This window comes from Lissotriton vulgaris, chromosome 6 (genome assembly GCF_964263255.1).
Source record: "Lissotriton vulgaris chromosome 6, aLisVul1.2, whole genome shotgun sequence".
In the NCBI taxonomy this organism is placed as follows: domain Eukaryota; kingdom Metazoa; phylum Chordata; class Amphibia; order Caudata; family Salamandridae; genus Lissotriton; species Lissotriton vulgaris.
The window spans coordinates 898,644,190-898,668,183 of NC_141694.1; the positions used below are offsets into that span (position 1 = coordinate 898,644,190).

General features: G+C 47.1%; 1 protein-coding gene across 1 annotated transcript in view; it reads left to right on the forward strand.

Moving 5' to 3' along the window:
• The window catches only part of BUB1 (BUB1 mitotic checkpoint serine/threonine kinase), a 1,006,269-nt gene that overhangs the window by 515,413 nt on the left and 466,862 nt on the right, over window positions 1–23,994 (forward strand). The window contains exon 19 of the mRNA XM_086926890.1: window positions 8,933–9,067. Coding sequence (XP_086783016.1) covers window positions 8,933–9,067 — 135 coding nt within the window. The remainder of the gene's footprint in view (window positions 1–8,932; window positions 9,068–23,994) is intronic.

Genomic DNA, 23,994 nt, shown 5'->3' on the forward strand with positions numbered 1-23,994 from the left:
CTTTCAGCATTTATAGAAACTAGTGCTTGCCCTCAACCACCCTTCTGTATCTCTAACTTCAGGACTACTATTGACTAAGTCCTGCCTTAGGGACCTTGCCCTTCTGAAGGTAATCAATGATTTTGAGAGATTAAACCTCTCAAGATAGATGCCAATGCCTACTCACAGAGTCTCTCAACCTGCTGTGGTAGGCATTGTAGGTGGTGATCATACGTGTCTCATTACTGTTCTGGGTTTTCTTCACAACCCTGTCTCTTTTTTTTGGGTAAATTAGGTCTGTTCTCTGCATCTTATTGACTTTAGTGAGGGCCTGACCAAGTACTTGTGGGCTGTATCCTCCCTGTATGAATCTAGTGGTTAAATCTTTCTGCGCACTTTCAAGAGTCGAATTTTCACTGCAATTTTGCTTGATCCTAAGGTGCTCTCCATATGAGATACTGTTCTTGAGTTTTTGTGGTTGGTGGCTCCTGGCATGCAGTATCGTGTTTCCTACTGTGGGCTTTCTATAAGCTTGTGTATGCAATGTGCCCTCTTTCACAAACACTTCTAAATCTAAGAAGTTTACTCATGTATTGTCAATACAACTAGTGAATGTTAAATTCATAGTATTGTCATTTAATCTTCTTATGAAGTGATTTGCAGTGTCCATAGTGCCATCCCATATTATAAAAGGGTCATCTATGAACCTGGTCCATACAATGATCTTAGTCTCCCATTCTTGTTGGAATTGCACCCTGAGCACCTGCTCCTCCCACCAGCCCATTTGCAAATTCTCATAGCTGGGGGCGAAGCAGGTGCCCATCACAGTCCCTTGTACTTGCCTGTATGTTTCTGAAATGTACATGAAAACCTTTTCAACACAGATTCTGCCCCTTTCTACCAACATGGCAGAATGTTGATGTAGTGTAATAGACCCCCCCTTTCCCTCCACCCCCACCTCGACAACTGGCTGTTGAACGAGAATTTGCCACAGGCACTCTTCAGTCGCCTCCAGACTTCTGCGATCCATCTAACATTGTTGGGGTTCACTATAGACGTGATCAAGTCACACCTGACTCCTTCACAGATGCTCTAGATAGTTAGCCTTTGCCCCGCAAAGGAGTATCCAGAAAATTCGAGCTGTGATCTGTATATTTTGCCCTCTGTCCTAGAAGTTGGTGCAAATTACTCTGAGACCCCAGGGAAGTCCTGTCATCCTGCAGCCTGCTGGTAAATCCTTCCTAATGGCACATGTGGGCTCTTCAGCTGGATCTTAAGGAACTATCTGATTATACTCCGACTTCTCAGGAGGCTGTAAAATATCTGCATTGGTGGCTGCTGGACTGCGATTGGCTCAGTGCCGGGCACCTGTTTTTAAATCAACCAGACTTAATAGTAGTGACAGATGCCTCCTTTCTGGGTTGGGGGCCATCTGGGAGAGGTGGGTAACAGAGGATCCATCCGACAGAGACCTAACTCTGCATCAGTGTGTTTGAGCTGCTGGAGATGTGCTTGGCTTAAGGCCTTTTTGACTACCATCAGTGGGAGGCTGGTACAGGTGCTCCTGGACCACACCACTGCAATGTGGCAGTGCAACAAGCTGGCAGGGTGGGGTTTTGGGCCCTGTGCCTAGAGGCTTTACATCTCTGGAAATTGCTGGACCTTCGGGAAATTTTCCAATTGGTGAACCAACGGTCAGAATCTCTAAATTCCAGTGCAAATCAGCTCACCTGTTGGTGCCTCGCAGGCCACGAATGTCGTTTACATCTGGAAGTGGCACAGGGCATCTTCAAAGAATAAGAAGAGCCCTGGCTGAATCTTTTCTCCTCCACTGAGAAAATGCAATGTTCGCACTAGTGGGTGCTATGGTTTTTAAGAGTACATGGACTCATTCTACCTAGAGTGGAGCTTGGGCTCCTGCATCCCTTTCCTTAGCTACTTCTCCTGCCTTAAGTTATGAACAAAATCAGGAATGACTATGTCCAGGTAATCCTAGCAGCACCAGATTTGGCCAGGAAAGTGTGGTAATATAAGGAAATGTCTTTTTGTATGATGACCCCCCATCCCCCCCCCCCCCAAGATTTTGGAGAAATGCTGCTGGTTTTTCATCTGAGTCCACTGAGACCTACTAACCTGACCTCTGTGCCCTTACCCTTGTATTGATGAGTTGAATTGGCATTTACCGAATTGGTAAGTCACACCTCTGTCAGGGTCCAGCGTATTCCCCGGGCAGAACATGCAATTTTAATTTTTGTTGATATTGAAAACGCTGAACTGTCTGTTTTACTGTGGGAAAGCTTGGTTGTCCATTTGGCGAGTGCAGTTGCACAATGTCCCAACCCCCCTCCCCCCCCCCCCCACCCGACCTCCCTTCCCCGCTGTGCTAACTCTGGGAGGGTTGAACCAAAGTGGGTCCTCCACTGTTACATTAACCCGACTATATTCTAGAAATTAATTAAGATGCAGTGTGCAACTTTAGTTGCATTTAGTAGCCCCCCCCGCCATGCCCATACATGTTGCTGACCGGGTCCTGTAGCCAAGACCCCTTTTTGCCCTCCTGGGGACATGTGCTAAAGACTCCCATGAAAGGATACAATAGAGGCTTGCTCTTGAATGAGGTGTTACTTCCTTTCTGCAGAACGCCATATGGATCCAACAATCTTTGAAGGAGAAGCTGCATTTGGAGGGCAAATGGGTAACACTTAGAGGGGCTGGTCGATTTTTAAAGCAGACAGTGAGGCACCTTGGACAGGAGAGGGGAAACCAGTTACCAAACCAGTTTTCCAGGAGCATGTAGCTCCCTTGGTAGCCACACCTCCGGGTTGGGCTAGGGAGCTCCATACACAGAGAGATGGGTGCTACCATATTGGAAGTGGGCAGAATGTGGCATCCTGTGATACCCAGGTGCCACACTTTGCAGGAAGTAGTCATTAGGTGGGAGGATCCTACCTTGAGGACATTTTCTGAGTAGAAGTAGGGCACCCAGAATTCAGATCTGGACAAGACTGGATGAGGACCGAAGCACTGCCCTGTTGCACCATGGAACCAGCAAAGAGGTTGCATTGGTGTGGACTGCACAGCTGAACCTAGTGGCTAGCAAAGGAGGGGGAACTGTGCCTGCAGTGTCTTGCTCATGGATGGGTCGTCTCCAGAGACCAGCTAAAGCTGAGAGACTCCAAGGGCCCTCACTCACGGGAGCCCTCCTATCTGTCGGAACCGCACTATGAATTGCCCCTGATGGAGGTTTTTACCCGAATTGCTTTGGGTTTAATTAACCATTGCGTTTAAACCGTATTTCTTCAGAAGGACCTATTGGAAATCTCAAATAATTTTGGAATAAAACTTCTTCCATGTTGATCTGTTGCGTATTCATTATATAGAAGTGGATTAACCTCCTTGGTGGAGACCGGCTGTGCCACCGGGGGACGTTACCCAGCTGGGCAACGCTTCTCATTCGTTGTACTGTCACTCTGATTGATCAGACAGCGATACCCTGGTCGCACGCAAAACACAGAGGCAATTGTCGAACTTCAAAACTACAGAAAAGGGGGTTCAAAAACCACTCATTGGCATTCTTTGCTCCACCTCATCTTTCTAAGGAGGAGTCTTGATTGTGTGGACCCAAAGAGCGCTAAGCTTTTATATGGAGCACTCTAAAATCCATGAGGTGGACGATCAGCTCCTGATGGGGTTCTTCAGAGCAAAGAATGGCAAGGCAATGCAAAAACGAACAATCTCCCGATAGATTTTTCTCTGTAATAACATCTGCTATGTGCTGTCTAAGAAACAGCTGCCAGAAAGTTTTCGAGCTCACTTTGCCAAAACTGCTATGACTGCAGTGTCACTTGGAGTACCGGTCTTTGATATTTGGAGGTTAAATGGGTGTCTACATATATTCACCAAACACTACTGCCTCAACAGGTCCGTTGACAGGGGCGTTTTGCAGTTGATCCCGCAGGATGTTGCTCTGAGCTAGTTCAGACCCACCACTTGGGTGGTGCTGCTATGTTATCTGTTCACAGGGTGAGAAGTTCACGGTTTGAAGTATCCATCAGAAGTACAAGTTACTCGCTTTTGGTAACTTATTTTGGTGGATAATCTATCTAATCAAAACATTGATTTGGTCTTTGACACCCTTCAAGGTCTCAAGAGGACCCCTCAACAAATTAATCTGGTATGCAAACAACCCATCCCCCTTTCCATTGTAAGTATTCTTAACTGAAATCTCATTGGACTGAACAGTCCTTCGGAACTTTCCAGTCACTGGGTACCTTAATGCATTCTTTACTCTTGTGATATTTTCCATGGCTAGGTGAATTTGTGCTGGAGCCTTCTGGTATTTGGGCCTCGCCCCTGAAAAGCTAACCTACACCTGCTTTTAACACCACAATATGTACTGTGCACCAGTCCATGGCTTAACGTCCTTCAGAAAGTGTCACTCTGACTTGGCATCACTATGCAATACGTTTAAAAAAAAAATAATACAACAGTTTGTCTAGCACACCCTACAATTATTTTCGAGGTGGGACATTTTCATAATTTGCCCTTTTTTCTCTTTTTTGACTTTGAGTATTGTTGGTCTAATGATGCCCTTTGAAATAACCTGTGGGTTGAAAAGTCATCAACATTGCTCCAAACAAACTAGAAGTCTCTCAATATAACTGAATATTGTCCAGAAACTAAAAAATTTGACTGCCGATTTGTTCAAAATACCGCTCTGCACATCAACAAATCAGGGCTGGACACGTCTGATTCAGTTTCCTGGGTGATGGACACCTTTGTTTCCATTCAAAGACGTGCCTGGCGTTGGACATCAACTTTTCATTCTATGTCCAGGTGAAGCTTATGGAGCAGCCATTTGATGATGCATGTCTTTATGGTGACAAGGCTGATTCTACATTGAAGCATATTAAGGACAGTAAAACTACAGCTCACTGCCTATCTCAAACTGCTTCCTTCCTCAAGTGACTTTCACCAGTTTTGATGCTTTTGTGTCTTCTTTAGACGGTATTCCTTTCAACAGCAATATTCCAACAGCAATATCCCAAACACAGCCTAAACTATTAGTCCAACAGTATAGACGTAGATCCAGGGCCCTGGAGCTATCCTGCAGCCCTCCCTCTTGTCATATCCCACACCACCTGGCCTAGATTACTTCCCTAAATTCGCTTTGCCTGTGGAAGGGCTGTCATCCTACCTTTCCTAGACTGGAAGACCAGTACTTTGGATCAGTTGATCCTCCAAATTTTGGAAAGGTGTTACACCCTTCCCTTCCTTCACGTTCTGGCACTATTCTGCTCCACCCTTTTCCCCATTTCCCCTCCTCCAGACCACCTTGCCATACTGCAACAGAAGGTGGCAGCATCCTATGGAACGGAGCAGTGAAGTTCGTGCCAGAGCTGGAGAAGGGCCAAGCATGTTGTGTTACTTCCTGCTCCCCAAAAAGCAGTCAGTCTGTGTAAGATCCTGGATCTCGGGAAGCTACATTTCTTCCTCAAAAACAAAATTTTGAAGATTCTGACTATGGCTCAAGTACTACTAGTGTTTGAATATGGAGACTGAATGGTGTCCCCCAACAGTCAGAATGCTTACTTCCACAACCCTATTATGTGGTCACATTGGACAGACTAGTGATTTATGGTGGGTTCTACAAACAAACAATTTCGGCTACTCCCCTTTGGCGTGACATTGGCACCTCAGGTCTTCACGAAGGTGATGCAGTGGTGGCGTTGGATTTCAGATCGGGCATCCCAATAGTTTTGTATCTGGACAAATGGATGATGAAAGCTGATTTGCCAGAGCTGGTGTCACACCATCTGCAGTCGACAGCATACCTGCTATTCAAGTTGGGATTTTCTATCCGCTAGCGCTAATCTCGCCTTCAGCTTTACCAATGACTACATTTTGTAGGGTCAGTAGTTGACACCACTCTTCTGTGTGCCTTTCCCCTAGAAGTGTGGCTCAATGGTTAGAGCGGCAGACCCTGATGCAGAGGTCTAGCCCGGGACCAGGGTTCAATTCCCCGCCTCGGCGGGTCTTGGGTGCAAAATTCCACCCACCTGTTAATTCTCGCCTCTGTGCCTATTCCAATCATGGAGTCCCACTCTGCAACTCTGGGCAATAGCTTGCTTAATCTGCACAACGGCCCCCACAACGCTAAGGATGCCTGGCCTCCACCTTGGGGGTGCCCAGGAGTGGACGCCTCACAGGGAAAGCCAGGATGGGTTCCACAGAGGTATTCGTACAAGTGCCTTGAGACCCTTGCGGGTGAGTAGTGCGCTATACAAGTATCAATATACATATTAAGAAGAATCAGCAACATTCAAAAAATGGTTACATTTTTCCAGCATAACATGAGAACTACAGTCCTGAGCCCTAGGTTTCCTAGGTCTGCTAGCTTCCTGCATTCTAATCATTCACTATGGCCTTCCAGTGTTGACTCTGCAGGCAATAGCTATAGTACAAGGGAGACCTGATTGACTCCATCATATTTCCCAGTGCTATGGCAGAAGTGCTTTGTTGGGGGAATGAGATGAACTTGAGCTGCAATTTGCCTTGGCTCCATCTCCAGCCATGACTACCCTAGCAACAGATGCCTCCACCTTAGGAGCCCATCTGGAGATCAGAGGCTCTGGTCTCAGGAAGAACAGGTCCTTCACATCAAGCTGTTTGAGCTGTGTTCAATTCGAAAGGTCCTCAAGGCCTTCCTTCCCTCTATCTGAGCTATCTGTCCAGATCTTGACGGAAAACACAATTGTGATGTGGTATATCAAAAAGCAAGGGGGAGTAGGGCTTCAACTTTTTGGACCTGGAAGCATTGAGTTTGTGGTCTTGGTCATACTCCCAAGGGATCTGTCTCATAGTCAATCACCTAGCAGGTCTCGATGTCCGCTGACAGTCTGAGCTGGTGCTATCTTGCTGAGCAATAGTGGCATCTTCTACCAAAGGTAGTCCAGGATCTCTTTCCCCAATGGTGCCCTACTCCGGTGGTGAACTTGTTCACCTTCGCAGAAAATACTCAGTGCTCATTGCCAACGGTCCTGACCGCTACAGTATTCATCGGGGAATCTTGGGGGGAGGAATACCAGTTGCACTGCGTGTACCCCCTCACCACCACTACCACTGATTCCTCAGTAAGATTCACCAAGATCACACTCAAGTCATTCTCATTGCTCTGAATTGGTCCTTATACCACATTCTCCATGGCCATCTGTGCATCTCCACGTATTTGATACTGCGTCTACAATTCAGGCTAGGCCCTTTCTCCCAGTTGCAAGGAATTGTTATCCACCCAAATCTCCAAGGCCTCCACCTACATGCTTGTTGATTGAGCAGGGACCCCATAGGTGCCAGTGGAGGTGGCGGACATCATTTTTCTGCACCTCGCCCCTCCACCAAATCTGTTGGAGCAATTTTGCTGCATGGTATGCAGTCAATAATTTGTACTTGTTGCAGGACAAGCTATCTCTGGCACTTCCTCTTGCTCGGAGGGCTGGGTGATGGGCACTGTCGATGCATATTCAGCTGCCTTGTCTGAATTCTGTCTGCCTGACCACCCATCTCTTTTCAAGTCTCCCCACCCCTCCACTTTTATGTGTTTTTGATGGTTTGACAGTTTTTTATCCTCCAACCCCATTTGTTGTACCCCAATGGGACCTTAATATAGTCTTTAATTTTTTGATAGGGACTTAGGTGGAGCCCCTACGTAGTTGTCCCTCAAGGAATGTGGAAGTTCAAAATTGTAGTTTGTTGGCTTTTTTCTCAGCCGGACGCATTAGCCAGTTAAAAGCTCAGTTTCAAGTCCCCCTTTTAACCTAGTTTTCCAGACAAATTGGTGTTGCGAGCTGGGGATTTTGCTGCCAAAAGCAGTGGTTTCTTTCCATCTGAGTCCGTCCATCACCCTCCGAGCCTTCTATGCCTACCTCATCCCACGAAGGAGGAGAAGCTGTTGCATCGATTGGACCGTAGGTAGGTGGCCAACTACTATCTTGACTGCACCAAGGACATAGGACTGGATAACCAGCAGCTCTTTTTCAGTTGCTAAGGCGCTATGAAGGAAAGGGCAGCTCAGTAAAGGACTCTCTCAAGATGGACTAAAACCTCCTACGTGTTCTCCAAGAAACAATTTCCGGAAGGACTTAAGGCTCATTTCAAGGACAAGTCCGCGACTTCTTCCCTTGCTAGGTGAGTTACCACCATAGAGATCTGCAAGGCAGTGGCATGGGAATCCCTGCATATGTTCGCCAAGCACTACTGCCTAGATTCTGAAGTTCGTAGGGATGGGTGCTTTGGTACAGCAGCTCTTCAGGGCTTCATTGTCTAACTACCCATCAGCTGTCCAAAGGCAGCGTGTTATTGAGTAATCCCATTTACAGATGAATATTTTGTATGTAGCAGTATTCATTAAAGATGAAGTTACTCACTTGCGTTATCTTACTGTTGAATACTTATCTGCAGATTCCCCACCGATTTTCACACCTCCCCGTTTAATCGATGTTATAGGGAAAATTAGTTACATCTCTTTAAGTGTTTGGTGCTGCACTATATCAATATCAGTCCATCACTAGCCTCGAAGGATGGGGAAAAAAATTGATGTAAACTCGTGTTGCTACGCCAGGTTTGTGAAATATTACTTTGATGACGTCACCAGACACCACTTCCGGCTATGATGCGCAGCCAGAACCCCCTACTGACAACAGGAGAGCTTTTAACTTTGATTCTGATTCCAGGGGTTGTTCTACAGGTGAGAAATCTGAAGGTAGAGCTAGTAACTACCAGAAAGATGTTACTTTTTCAATAAGTGGCTTGCTTTTTCTTCTGGCAATTTAGCTTTTTAATAACTGCTTATGTAAATGTTTGCAATTATGTTCCGGAAGCTTCGTAATTATGCTTAAATTAATTATACAGTTGAACAGAAGGGCAATCTGATTGTTTGCAATACCTTTTTCTCTAGCGCCTCGTGTTGGCAGTTCTTCACTAGTATTTGGAAATTCTATACATTTTACTCCAAATACATCCTCTGGCTTGGTGCAAGCAACTCCATCAAAGGTTCAGCCATCACCCACTGTCCACACAAAGGAAGCACTTGGTAAGAGAGCGCCGTTTTTAGTGCTTGTTTGACTTCTTTTGTATGAGTTTATTGTATTGTTTATCTTCATGTGATTTTTTTAATATCTTTATTTTTCCGTCTAATTATAGAAGGTTCATAACTATGTTATCATCCATTATCATTATTGTACTCCATCCAGCAATCCAATCCTGGTAAGCAAATAGCACCACTTGAAAGAACATGTACATTTGTCCGATGCATGTCTCCTGTGTCTTTGATAACAAGAGGGAAAGGTCATATTTGTATGGGTTTGGAAAGAAACTTTAAATCAATGACGTCAGGATTCAAAGTATGCCAAAAAAGGCTTTTTCAAAAATAGTGTCACTAAATGTTCTGTTCACAGTAGGATTGTGATACTCTTGAAAAACTTTAAAGACAACGTTCTGCATTCTTATAGATTTGTGGTCACAGCCTAACTTTTTTCATACTCTTCATTTAGATAAAAATGCAATTGACATTTCAGATTCCAGGGCGCGCTTTGGATTTTTCAAGCTGCATGCATGAATGCATTCGCATTGCTCTAGCGCGCAATGAGCCAAAAGGCAGTAGAGCGATGAACGTGTAAACTGAGCAGTGCTGGAGCGGTCCTAACCGATACAGGGGTGTTCCAGAATTTGGGTCATAAATGGAAAAGGCCTATTTCGATGTTTTTATTTTCCTTTTTTACATTTTAGTGTGCAATCTGATGGTGTTCACAATGCTTGTTTCTAGAGTACCACCAGATATAGTGAGCGTGTCTGCAAGAAAACTAGAGGTATAGTCATAGCTTTTTAGGTCTCGCCTGTCGATGCGCATGCGCATCGAGCAAGCGAGAGTATTGGGACTTATCCACTCTTTATCCACACTGCAAGGAATCGTGGCGATTCCTTGCAGTGCCCGTGACTTTTAAGCTCAATGCGCATGCGCATTGAGCTTAAAAGCGCGTGCACGTCCGTCTTTGTTTACCCGCTCCGCCCCCTCCCCTTCCCGCCGTCTCGCATTTCCCCTGCCGCATCAAAGGCTTTCACGGCCGGCGGGCCATGCTTTCAGTTTCACGACCGGCCGGCCGTGTGAATTACATTCCAAAGCCCGCTCTCCCTGCTCCGCCCCCTGCTCCGGCCGAGACGCATTTCTCCTCCCTCCTCCCCCCTCCTGGGTCAGGTTACCCTGCTTTCTCTTTTTTTTTCCACTTGTTTTACATTTCTTTGATGTACTATCTTTTGTTGCAAACCAGGGATATTGAAACCTTGGACTGTGACTAGGGATGCGGCATGCAATCACGCCTATCTACTGTTCGGTCTCATCATACATTTCAGTTTTCAGGGGTCTCCAAATGTCCTAATGAATATTAATTACTCTCGTCACAATGTCCAACCTGTTTGATCGGCAATGAACAAAGTGCCAGTGGCCTTGAAGCGAAGCAGAGCTCGATATCTGCATTTGCGGCCCCAAATAGGTAACATTTTGTCTGCAGTTTGTGTAATTTGAAGGAACAGATACAGCGTCGAAAATAAGTTTCCCATTTGGCAAGATGTAGAGAACATATAATGAGCACGTAAACCACTTTCTGCACTTCCCCCGCACTTCTGCACTCCCCCCGCACTTCTGCACTCCCCCCAACACGTCGGTCAGTGATGACTGCTTTGCAATTGCCGTCGCAATCCTCCGATACCTGGCATCCTAACGCAGTTAAACGCCTCCTAATTGCGATCCATAATGTGTCCCAAAACCCATTTCGTATGTCGGAAATGGACTCACAAAATCGGTTTAGGACATTGCACATCACGCTTCTGCAGTGGCAAAGCTCGTGACTTAGTGAATCGCTGGGTTTGCGAACACAATACCAGTCATCAAATCGGGCCCGGCCGACTTTAATGCAGGTTTCTGACAAGCTGACTTGGTACCGTGAGCAAAAGAGAGTCACACAGACAGCAACACCAAGAGATAAACTCTCCCGGCTCGTACGTGTGAAAGGGACGGAGCCCCGGATTGATCCTTCTCAATAACCGGTCCAGTAATCGCATCAGTAGCCCTGGAGCCTGCGTCATCAGCGGCCCCCTGTATCCGCTCACACCGGATTCAATTACAGAGATTTTCACTCAGTCAATTTGGGGCTTCCAATTAAACCTGTCCATCTTTATTCATTATATATAATCAAATCTGTTGCCACCAGGCTTGGCAATGACTTTTATTTAATATTCCAAGACCGAACGTCGAAAACGAGGGAATCCGTTTAAAAATGGCTTGGTGGTGCACACTGTTCTCTCCAAAGACTTGCATTTACGCTGTTCAAGACATCCTTTCCCCCACCCTACAGCCATCAACACTGTTTCCGCTTTCATTAGAAGTAGACTGTTACAAAGCACAGGGACACTTCAAAAGGATACTAAGCAGGCGCTGCCACGTGTTATTTCAGTTTAGTGACAAATGGTCACCCCATTACAACATCCACTGCTTCGGATACAAGAAAACAATCTCAGCTGCGTGATCTCTACTTCCACTAACTTTACTTATGTACTTTTGTATTTATTTAGGCCTTTTAATATAACGCACACTTTACCCGAAGGGTGTTAGAGCGCTTCACAATAGGAACGAAAATGATACATGGTAAGAGCATTACACGAGAACTGATTACAAAAGCAGACGTTGAGTTACATGGCAACAATCCCTCCAAACCCTTTCTCATTTTCCAACCCTGCACCCGCAGCCTCCTGTAGGCTCGCTTTCCACAGACATCGCACCTAACCTCCTCGTGCTCGTCCTCAACACCCCCTCCCCCCTACTGTTGTTTCATGGACACCATGCCCCCGCCCTTTTCTGACGTGACAGTACAGTACTACTACCAAAGTAAGTTAATACTGAACTTACCTGTGGCGAACAGGCCGACAAGGACTCACTTGGGACAGCGAGAACGAGGGAGGCGTGAGACTCGAAGCGAGGGGCACATTCACACGGGTTGCAAGAGCATTCATGGCCTTTTGTTTACTCATTATTAACCTGCCTCGTGTTCAGTAATGGGAAAAAAATGTGCGCGCGTTCTCGCACAAAGTGCGTCTATCCTACCAAAATCCAGCCCAACCCAGTGTCTTACAGTCCGCCCACCACAAACAAGTGTCTAAGGCTGCCGCAGCACGCAATGCAGTACCACCATTAACAATTCTATGAATGCCTAAGTCCCCTAGTTCGCATCCCCGCCACCCCACATATACTTGAGCCCCCACTCCACCTCATGGAAGATCACACCTTTTACTCCTGGCTCCCTTTGCCCACAATCCCTCCAAAGACTTTCATATTTTCCTTCCCTCCGCCTGCGGCCTCCCGTGGGCCCGCCTTCCTCATAATTGCAAAGTCTACTAATAATAGTATTTATACATGCAGCAATCCAGTTACATTGTTACTAAACTTCTTTACATCCTAATTTGATGTGATGTTCTGGAGCAGGTTTGTGAAGGTCTGTCCCTCATGGGCGGATCTGTGTAGATTTTCACTATATCAACATAAAGTATCCATACATTGAATCTATATATTGCTGTGCTTCTCTCCCCTGCTGAACTCTCCTGCTCTCTAGAGATGTGGCCTAACGACCAGAGCTGCCATCTATGTCACGTAAATACAAAACATGTTGCATTCCAAATGCTATAGGTGTCACATTCGCAAAAGTTATAACTATTGGCGTTGTAAATGACAAAGCTATCAATTTAGCTATTTTAAAAACCAACAAATAAATAAAATATTTGTCATTTACAAGACCAATAGCTCCAACTTTTCTAATGCGAGACCTATTGCATTTCCAATGCTTGTTAAATGATATGGCTGGGTTTGACTTTGGTGTGGGCTGGCAAAGGGAGCCGTAGGAGTTCAATCATGGTGGGGCATAAATCCGATTTCATCAAGCCCTTGATGAGATCTGCTACAGCATTTAGGATTCCTTTAAGCGGTGCCAATGGGGGGTCTGGGAAGCCTTGAAGTAAAGCGTTACCACCATCCAGATACAAAAGTAGGAGTGCTTGAGCAGCAATATGGAAGTTGCTTTCTTGAAGCAAATGTTGCTCTTTCTTTATGAGAGCTGAAGCCAGACTGTCTGTTTTTTTGGTAATGTGTTCCTTGAGGATGAAATTCGGGTGCAGGGTGAATCCAAATGACTTGGCCTTCAGTGACGGGCTTTAATGCAGTCAATACTCATGTTCTTGGGCTAGCTTTGTACTGTTTCTCTTTCAAATAGAAGAAATTCTGTTGTTTTGAATTGAGCTTGTTGTAGGTGCTGAACATACAGGTCTGGCTGATGTGAAGGTGATGTTTGAGGTGTTTAAAGTCTGAAGCAGATAAAACTTTCAGGTGGATTTGTATATCATCAGTATATTGCTGAATCCTGAAGCTGTTATCTGTTAGAAGGTCAACAAGTTGCCCTGCTTAGAGATAAGATGACAGAAGACAGTACAGAATCTTGGTTGGGGGGGGGGGGGGGGGAACGCTGCTCAGCGGAGACCGACTCTAACAAAAGGTGGAAGGGGTGCTGGGGGGAGAGCCGGGGGTTAATAATAAAAAATAAGCTTTACCTGAAGCTGCCGGTTACCTAACGCCTCTGTGTTCCTCTGCTTCCTGGTCCCAGCAGACACAGGGACAACATGAGACTCTCTGTGCAATCCCCATTCTTCTCTGATGCTATTACCAATAGCATGAGAGCAGCGCAGGGATTGGCCTGAGCGGGCTTGATTAATGCTTACCCAGGCACAGGGAGTCTGTGCTGTTTCTCCAACCTGCCTGTGCAATATAGCTGGGTTGGAGAAACTAAAATGCGCATGTCTGTTTACCTGGCCTAAGATGTATGCAAAGAAACAATTGATGGACAGAATGCTGGATAATGCCGGGTCATCCTAGGACTGGTTTTAGGGGTTAGCAAAAGAATGATGGATTTAACCCAGGTCTTTGTGACTGGGGGTGAATGTTTGCATTGTCCAGCATTGTCCATTAATTGTTTCTTTTGCATATGTCGCCCTAAGTGGGAAGGGTATGCCCAGATGTGGGTCCCATGCTCACAACACCACTGGATTCAAGCTAGCCTGGCTGATGAAGGTTGATGCTCTGAAAACCGGTCTCAGGATGCCTGTTTCTGTTCAAGGGAGGACTTGGCTTGGCAGTTCGGGCTGGACTGTTCCCACAAGGAAGTGAGTCAAAAATGATTTGCATATGGCTGGGTCCAAACTGGGGTGGTGTGGTGTGGTGAGAAAAAGAATGATGAATTTAACCCAGATCCTTGTGATAAGGGGTGAATGTTTGCATTGCCCAGAATTCCGTCCAATTTTTTCTTTGGCCTAAGATGGCCGGCAAAACAGACGTGCACTTAGAGGTGCACATGCCAATTCCTTCCTCCTCCCTCCCATGGAGGCACGGCCCGTGCAGGGCGTTCTACCGCAGCGGTGACATCCGGCAGGGGAGGGTCAGGGTGGGGGGGGTTGTAAAATGTGGGATATGGACCATTACAGGTAAGTACCGAAAAAAAAAAAACTAATTTCGTTGCCCACGCTGCATCAAATTTGGCGATGCAGCGTGGGCAACAAAATTCGTTTTTTTTTTTCGGTACTTACCTGTAATGGTCCATATCCCACATTTTAAAAACCCCCACCCTGACCCTCCCCTGCCTGACGTCACCGCCCCGGTATAACGCCCTGCACGGGCCGTGCCTGCTCCCATGACCCGGCCTGACCATGATCTCTGGTAATGTGAGCATCATGTAGAATGTGTAAGGGATCATCTCGAGCAACAGCGTGAACTGAAGCCAAACTGGTATTCCTGTATGAGTTGGTTCTTATTAATGATCTGAATGATAGGTGGTTGAAGGGCCTGTCGGGTCTATGTACGTTTTGTTTAGGAGTGGGAGGATCTGGCCTGTGTTTAAAGATCAGTGGAAGATGACCAAGCTTTTTGAAGAGCAAAGGTAAAACATCTTTATAAGTGGCATTCTTGGAGTGGACTAGGTTGTCTGTTTGATTTCAGATCTCACTGAAGAAATGTTGATGGCATTTAACTTTTCTGTGGAGTTAGAAATAGGTAGGTCTGACAGGGGATTGATGCACTAGATCTTTTATAGACCTGTCAGTTGAATATTCCCCTACATCAAAATGTGAATTAACCGATTAACATGCAACACGTTAGGACTTTAAACAAAAACCCAGTGACGGTGCTCCTTTCTTGCAGAGTTCCCTTTTTCTCCTGCCTCCCAAACCTCCAGAGGCCCCTCCATCCATTAGCCTTTTTGAGATACTGAGAAAATCTATTAACCTAAAACAACAAAAACAATCTGCTTTGCCAGGGAGGCCATAAGGGATTCAAGTGAATATATAGAAGGGAACAATTCTGAACAACCAACTTTACAGGTCAATAACTTATACTTCACCATACGATCTTTGATAGATTTTCCTGCTATTTGACTAGAGTCCCAAGCATTTAGTGTAACTTCACCTGCACCCCAGTGACACTGTTGCTGTCTGCCTAAATGGCCTTTACATCTTGCTAAGTCTCTTCTGCCCAGTTATAGTGCCTGACCAAACTCTTGAATAGTTTACGGAGTAGAAACTTGATTTGCCTGGCATCTCTGTGATAGATACTTTGGTGTGGATGTGCAATCCGCAACCCAGTGCACATCTGTTCTTAGTCTTTCTTTCCCTCTTCTTAAATAGGAAGTACAGGCAAATGGCTTAAAAATACGATACATTAGTTTGGACCATTCAGGTCCATCTTTTAATGTTGTATTGATGAATTGCACGAATGTCTTTTACATACTGGCCTTTATGTTGACTTCAAGGAAAAGCTCTGCAGCATAATTCGGGGAAAATGCAGAGCAGCCACTAGAACTAGATCAACAATCTTCAATTAGTGTCCTACCGATTCTAAGGAAATGTGGAAGCTTTCTCGGACCTTCAGACAGAAAGAAGAGCTGGACTGTTCAGCGAGGTGGGGGATGTCCATTGTGAGAAAGAGGCTCTATATGTACTGTACCAAAGTAAGGTGAAGTGTGTATAGAGGCCACCAACCCCAGAGGTATAACGGAGGTTAAAGTCAGGGCTGACCTTACTTTCAAAAGTGGTAGCTTGGTCGAGCAGTAAGGCAGTACCAGAGGACAGTGTAAAGCATTTGTTGTACACACTCAGTCAGCAAAAGGTTTCACACACTCAAGGACTGAACTCCAGGCCAATTGTTTTTGTATCAAAAGATATAGTTGTTTTATTTTTGGAACCAACAGGTATCAAAATATACTTTTCTCAGTGATGAGTAATCTCAGGTTATTGCTTTGCAGAAAGTCAATGACGTTGTAAACACAATAGGTACATGGGTTGCAATAGGCAACACAGTTCTACATACAATTTAGCATTGAGCTCCATGGGTTTTTCTACACAATTACTGTTGATTACTTTATAGATTACTTTTGTAAGTCCAAGACTGGATCCTAGATTCAGTCCTGGGGTCTAAGCTGGAAACAGTTTAGTAAACATGTTTTGTTTATTGTAATGATTTTTAAGGAGTAAAAAGGTATTTTAAAAGTTCACGCTTAAACTTTTCAGTGAAAATCTGACAATGTTATCCAATGGGAGACAATTCAGGTTGCATGTAAAGTACGTTCTCGTTACTTTTGTAATCCAGTCCTGGACTCCTAGGTCCAGCACTGGGGTCTCGACTTGCGGCAGGTGAGTTATTACGTTTCAGTAGTATGTGGGAATTTTAAAGAATATTTCAAGTTTTGAAAAGTAGACACTTGGAAGAAATTTCATAGAAAAGCAGACAATGGATTCCTATGGAGAAAATACAGGTTAATGGTAAACCCGGTTCGGATTACTTTTGTGGTTCAATACTGGGCTACAATGTACAGTATTAGCTTCTCTCCTGATCACAGGTGAGTACTTCGGAATTCGTTACTCGGCTGATTTTATAGGAATATTTTAAGTTTTCAAAACTTCACACTTAGAAGATTTTTCATGTCAAACCAGTCAATGTTATTCAATGGCAGGTAAGTGAGTTACCTGTTTCCAGGTGAGTACTCGGCTGGTGAAGTTAAGGTTCTGGGCATAGACTCCGGGGTCCCCTAGGGTCAGGTAGGTACAGTTGGTTCACCCTCAGCGGCACAGGGGCAGCCGGGTGCAGAGATAGTTAGGCCCAATGTTAGCCAATGAGGGGCAGTGGGCCTTTGGTTGGTGGCTGCTGGCTAGCAGTCCACGCGGCTGTGGGAGCTGGGCTCCTGGTCACTTGCTCAGGGCAAATGGGGAAGTAGGATATGGCAAAGGTTGCCCTGCCAGAGGCAGTCGGGGGGCTGGGTGCAGGGTGCTTTTGAGCCGTCAGTCGTTCAATGTTATTCAATGGGAAAGGAAAAAAGGGAAGAAAGGCTGCAGACTCTGGGACGGTGATTCTTCAGGTGCGAACACCATTTTGAGAGATAAGTTGGGATCCTGGAGAAGAGATAGGTACCCCAAAGGAGGCACAGGGAGCCGCAGGGTGCCGGGTGCAGGGGTGTCTTTGGGTGTCGGGAAGTCTTACCCTCGGCTGGTTGTGGTTGGAGGGGTTCTGAGGCTGCAGGCTTCGTCTGGTTCGTCGAGGAGGGTCTTTGGGCACTGGACTTCGAGTCCCAGTCGCCGGGGAGACGTCCTCGTGGTCTTGGATCACTCGGGCACGGGCTTGGCTTGGCGGGTGCAAAGTGGGCAGGTCTTAAGCTTCCTGGCTGGCACCTGGGGTTGGTTGTTGAAGCAGAGCCTCTGCTTATGGGAGTCCCAGTCTTTAAGGGGGTCAAGGCAGGCAGGGCCTCCGATTGTCCCAAGGTTGCTGTCTGCAGGAGTCGCCGGGATTAAGCAGGAGCAGGTTCCAGGATCGGAAGGCCGGTAGGGCTGGGCCCAAGTCAGTGGGTGTCGTCCTGTTGTGAGCAGCTGCACAGCGGGTCGTCTTCTTCTTGATCTTCTTTCTGCTTTTCTTATCGGGATCTGAGGAAGGAAGGTTCAGAGCCCCTAAATACTGAATTTAGGGGTGTTACAGGTAGGACAAGGGCAGGGACCAATTGGTTCCTGTCCTGGGGTGGGTACACCCCCTAGTATGCTCCTCTCCGGTGGGAGGGGGGCAGGAACCTTGCTGGGATTGGGCAGGGATCCCCATCTTTAAGATGGCTGGAGCCCGGGGTTGTGCTTCACCTCGCCTCCCCCACCTGAGGGGTGGGGTTGGCACAGGCTGGCACCCCCCCCCCCCCCCCCCCCTTCCTGACGTAGGGTTTCCCGCCAGTCTTCCCGCCAGAGTGGGGGTCAGAAATGGTGGGGTCCAGTTGCTGGGTACGGCAAATGGTCTGGAGAATCTCACAGAGGCGGCATGCCTTTGAAGCTTCCCCATGGCCAACCTGGGGAAGGAGACCTAGCACCTCGCCCAGGATGTGCATTGTTGCAGGCCCAGGAGAGCCTGCAACAATGCACATCCTGGGCGAGGTGCTAGGTCTCTCCACCCAGGGGTCCAACAACATGTTTGCTGTGTGGCAGCCTAGGCAGCCCCTCTGTCCAGACTTGGATTGTAGGTTAGGTTTCAGGGGGCATCTCTAAGATGCCCTCTGGTGCGTTTTACATTAAACCTCACACTGGCATCAGTGCAGGTTTAATGTGCTGAGCAGTTTGATACCAAACTTCTCAGTCTTCAGTGAACCCATCATGGTGCTGTGGAGTTCGTAATGACGACCTCCCAGCACCATATACTCTTAAATGGCAGCACTGCACTTACAGTGCCCATGAATGGCCCTGGGTACTGTAGGGGCACAGGGCTCATGCACCTGTGCCCACACCACTGGCATAGGGCACCCAGCTAGAGGGGTGACTTATGTGTGCCAGGGCAGTGGGGTTTGTGGGGATGGCACACAGGGATGTGTCATGAAAAGTACACTGTTAATTCAATAACACTGTGCCCAACTAGCACTCCTTGCAGAACGTATTCATTCCAGGTAATCTGCATTCATTATCCACATAAAATGAAAACATTGAACCTTTGTATTTGCTTTCTTCAAACCAATTGTTTGTCTTTTAATGCGTTGTCATCATTTTTACATCACAATTTCCGCATTAGAATGTTATATTTCCTTTCTTCAGATAACGTTTTTACACATATGTGTTGATTGAGTTATACAATATGTGTCCCATCCCTATGCATTTCGGGACTGAGCCCTTCATCAGGGGAAGTGAGTTCAATCTGTAATTGGAAAAAAACAGTGTAATTTTCATGACTTGATCATTAAACTCCTCGTGATCAGAAGGAGCTACCCACCAGCACCCATAAATTCAAGAAACAAGATTAATTGGTTTACACAGAATAAACCACGAAGAATAAACAGTGTGCCACACACTACCACACATTTACACAGGGATGTGTGCCATGTCGACACCCTGTTTAGTTCTGTACTTAGACACTCAGCCTGCAAAGGCAGTATGTGGGTGTCAGGGTACAGGGCCCCTAAGGGTGGCACAATAAGTGCTGCAGCCCTTGGGGGTCTTCTCTGGTCACCATGCCCTGAGTACCTAGGGTACCATTTACTAGGGGCTGATAGGTGGCCAGAGATGCCAATTGGGTTTTGTTTCAACACAGCTTCAGAGAAGGAACACAGGCCCTGGTTGGCAGGAGCCCAGTGCACACTCTGTCAAGCACATCAGCAGTTCAGCAAAAAGTGCAATGAAAGAAAGATGGCACTTTCTCACATCCATTACCTGAAGACATAATTGAAGGTATGGCAGAAGTTTCAGCTTTTGTGATGGTTTGAATAAGTGCCTGCACAAAAGCTACTGGAACCAGCAGCTCTACTTTCAAAGTCCAAATGACTGATGCACAGGTTAACCTGACCACTATCTCTACCTTGTGAACTTGCTTAACTTTATTTTCTTCTTAACATCCTTGTTGTGCCTCACTATCTAATGCTGCTTGATAGCCAAGGACCCAACTCCTCACGTTCTCCAATAGCAGCTATGCAGCGTCACACATGTTGGTACTCTTGTGCTGTGACTCTTACCACATTGATGTACCCAATGCTAATATGCACAAAAGGCTGTTGCAATGCTTGTTTTATTGAACTGTCTGATTTGACGGTGTTCTATATATTCAGATTTGATACTTGCCAGGTACATTTCTCTTGAATTGATTTAATCGCCTGTATAAACTACATGTGTGTGAATCTGTAACAAGACTTTAAGAAACGTTAATAAAAACATTTAAAATCAAAGACCCAGCACACCACAGTGCTGAGCATGGGAGACTGCCATGTCCCCTTTGACTATTGATCTTACCCATGTCTGGGCTGAAGAGGAACATGTCCTCTCACCCCCACTTATCCAAGAACTCTGAGAGACTAACAGCTTACGAGCATTGTTGATATGAACGTGGACCGTTGTATCATCTGTGCACAAGGTAACCCAAGGCATTGGAGGCCTCTATCTTTATTTTGTGGTGGTGTTGCTGTTGGTCTGTCAAGAGCGCTGTGGCCACTGCCATGTCAAGTTCTTCAGCAGGCTGTGATGAATATCCAATGGGGCCACTTGGGCAAGAGGACCTCTGAAGCTGATTTAGAGTGAGGATGTAGATGTCAAGATTAATATTGCCGCCAAATATTTCCTCTGTCAGACAATTTTCCGCAGATGCAAAAAAATGCTTTAAAATAGCGACAACGTATTCTGTACATAACTGCACTTATTGTTACAGTTGAAAAAACCCTTGTGATAAGTTTGGCTTAAAATATGCATCTACCCCATGTCTCCTATTCATTAAAATGTTCTTTGTAGGTTGTTATGGCCTAATCTGAAAGTTTTGGGATTTTTTGAGGTAAACTGCTACATTCAATATTCAATTGAATGATTTATATCTCCGCTTTAATCATTGTGTTTGTAGCAATCTTCACACTGCTCTGAAACTAGAGAGCTCTTCTGGAGGACGGATTACTGTAGTCGACATAGTTTACATTCTAAACACCCGCTTTTGCAAGAAAATGTTCTTTGTGATTCGAAAAATTCAAATTCCATGACTTCAAACCCTTTCTCTTTTCAGTTGCTAAAAGCAAAAACCTTCTTGCCAAGGGGCAATGTCTTCTAGCAGCAAAAGGAGGAGGCTGGGCAGTCTTCTGCACTGGGTCTATATTCGTCGCATAACATAAAATTCCGCCTTCTTCAGTGTTTCAGATTCTTCGACTTTAGAGCAGTCTGGGTCAAAAGCCAAATTGCTTCAGTGAACAATGTAGACTCTGCTACACGTGTAGTAAAGTAGGATACTTTGTAGTAAAGGATCTGAAAGAAACAGGTTAGTGTTAGATTTCTTACCTTAGAATATCCCCAGGCGTCAGACTGGAAAGTTTTCGTCAGCAGTACCCCTGCGCGTGGGTAGGCGTCGTCTGCGGCTCCGCGTCAGTCGTCGGCGTCGTGATCGCCGGGATGAAGTCGTCTGAGTACTTAGACGCTGCCCTCGCGCCCTGACATCAGTTCTTCTTTTTTCCACGCCAGCAAGCGCAGATCCGGGAAGAGCTAATACCCTAGTCACTTTTTGACTAACCTTTTGGCCTATTTTGGTTATCTTTTTCGATTCGATTCAACTCCTAGTGCCGGTAGGAATGCCTGTATTCCAGCCGTGTGACGCCCGTCACCGCCTGAAGTCGGTGACTGACCCCTACCGCCGGTGTCTGTACTGCCTAGGGGCCGACTGCCAGTCCTTGACGTCAAAGGCTAGGCGGGAGCGGTCCCGCAAGTTACTAGAGCTCCGGTAGTCGGCTCTGCGCCGCTCGAGGTCCCGGTCGAGGGGCAATTAGTGGAGCTGGAGCCCGCACCGTTCGTTGGGCTCCAACTCCTCAACTCTGGTAAGTCGAGGCACTCTAAAAAAGTCAAAGAAGCGACATCGCTGTTCTGACTCCCCTCGCCGGTCGAGGGTTCATTTGGCATCACCGGCACGGCTCTGCCGGAGCCGCAGGCGTCGCGTCCGGTCCCATACCCTTCGGTCCCTGGACTGAATGCGACGCCGGAGGAGCTATGTGATTTCTTCGTGGCCATGAGGACTCACTTCCCTCTGGCGAGGCCTGTCGGCGCGCCTCGCAAACCCGACGAGGGGCCTTAGCTAGCCAGCGACTTCAGCCCCGGCGCTGTCGTCGACTTCGGTCCCGACGTCGCAGGGCCCGGGGGATCCAGGCCTGGATCCCGGTCGGCGCCAGTTGACTTCACGACTCCTCCGCTGGCGCCGACCCCGATGGTGTCACTCCCGGCGCCGTCGACAACGCCGTCCCCAGTTTCAGCTCGGGTCCGGCGCCGATGGGGGAGCAATTCATCTATGATCCGGTTCTGTAATTCCTGTCTGTTTATCAGGACACGGATGCAGGGGAGAACTGGGAGGGGTCAGAGGACCCTCTGGCACAGCAGTGCAACTTGAGTCAGGACTGAGCAGACAAACTAGGGGGTGTCAGTGGCCTTGAAACTTCGCCTGACACTGGCTTAATTTCTCCTCCCTCCGTGGCTACGGAGGAGGGTGCTACCTTTGGTGTGGTGTTGCGCAGGGCAGCCAAGGCCTTTTTCTCTTGAGCTTAGAGGAAAAGTGGAGGACTGTGCCCTCACGTTTTGTCAGAAGTGATCCGAAAATGAAATACAGAGGTTCTTTGAAAGTTGGAATATAGAACAGCCGACACGTGTTTCGCCCTGGACCGCAGAGACGAAATACCGGCTTTCTAACAGAATAATGATCTTGACCTACACCAACACCAGACCCTTGCCTTGAAAAAGCCCACGGCCTATAGGCCACTAGGGCGAAACACGTGTCTGCTGTTCTATATTCACAGATGTAACATGAAATAAAAACTACGCACATAAAACTTTCAAAGAACGTCTGTATTTCATTTTCGGATCACTTCTGACAAAACGTGAGGGCACAGTCCTCCACTTTTCCTCTATACTTGCCCTTACAATGGCTCTTGGGTGAAGCCTTTCGCGAGGAATGTGCCACAACACAATTGAGCCCTGACAATTCTAGCACCGAGACCCAGCAATTTCCACCCAAACATTTATCCACTTGTCTCTTGAGCTCCCTGCTGCGGCCTTGATGACTAATCTCCTCACCGATGTGCTTCAGCCACCAGTAAGCTCTTCGGAGCCTCTGCTGCTGTTCAATGAGGCCCTCACATACGTTCTGATGGGCACCTGGTCCAAGCCCTCCACAGTGCCCCCTGTGGATCGGAACGTGGCCCGACTCCACCGCCCGGCTCCGGGCGATCCCGGTTTTCAGTCCGTACACCCCACCCAGAGAGCCTGGTGAGCCAGGCTTCTACGTCCCAGACCGCATTCCAGACTACCCCTCCAGATCGGGAATCCAAAAGTTTTGACCACTTTGGGAAGAAACTTTTCTCCTCACTTAGTCTGGGGTTGCGGTCTATCAACACTGCTTGCCTTTTGGGCCGTTACACCCACTCTTTGTGGTACACGGTTGCGTATGTGCTGCCCCAGTGTCCGGAGGAGGCCCAGACACAGCTCGCCCAAGCTCTTTCTGAGGGGTGGGACGCAGCACGTTATTCTATCAGATGTGGACTTGATCCCACGGACTCGCTGGGGATCGATTTTTACGACTGTGGCAATCCGTCGCCACGCCTGGCTGAGGTCCGCCAATTTTTCCGGGGATGTCCAGTCAATGTTCATGGACATGCCCTTCGATGGCCGTCGCCTTTTCGGCGACAAAGCAGACAGTGCGCTTGAGCGTTTCAAGGACTCCAGGGCTACGGCCAAGTCCTTGGGCCTGTCGGACCAGCGCCAGCAGCCTTCTGCTGTTCGCCCCTTTCGTGGCCAAGGAAGGGGCACCCCCACATGTTCGTCCAGCCAGAGGCCACAGAACCAACCTCAACGTGGACACGGTAACCGCCGTGGCGGTGCAGGGGGACAGAGGCCCGGTCAGTTCACATCCACTCCTGCAGC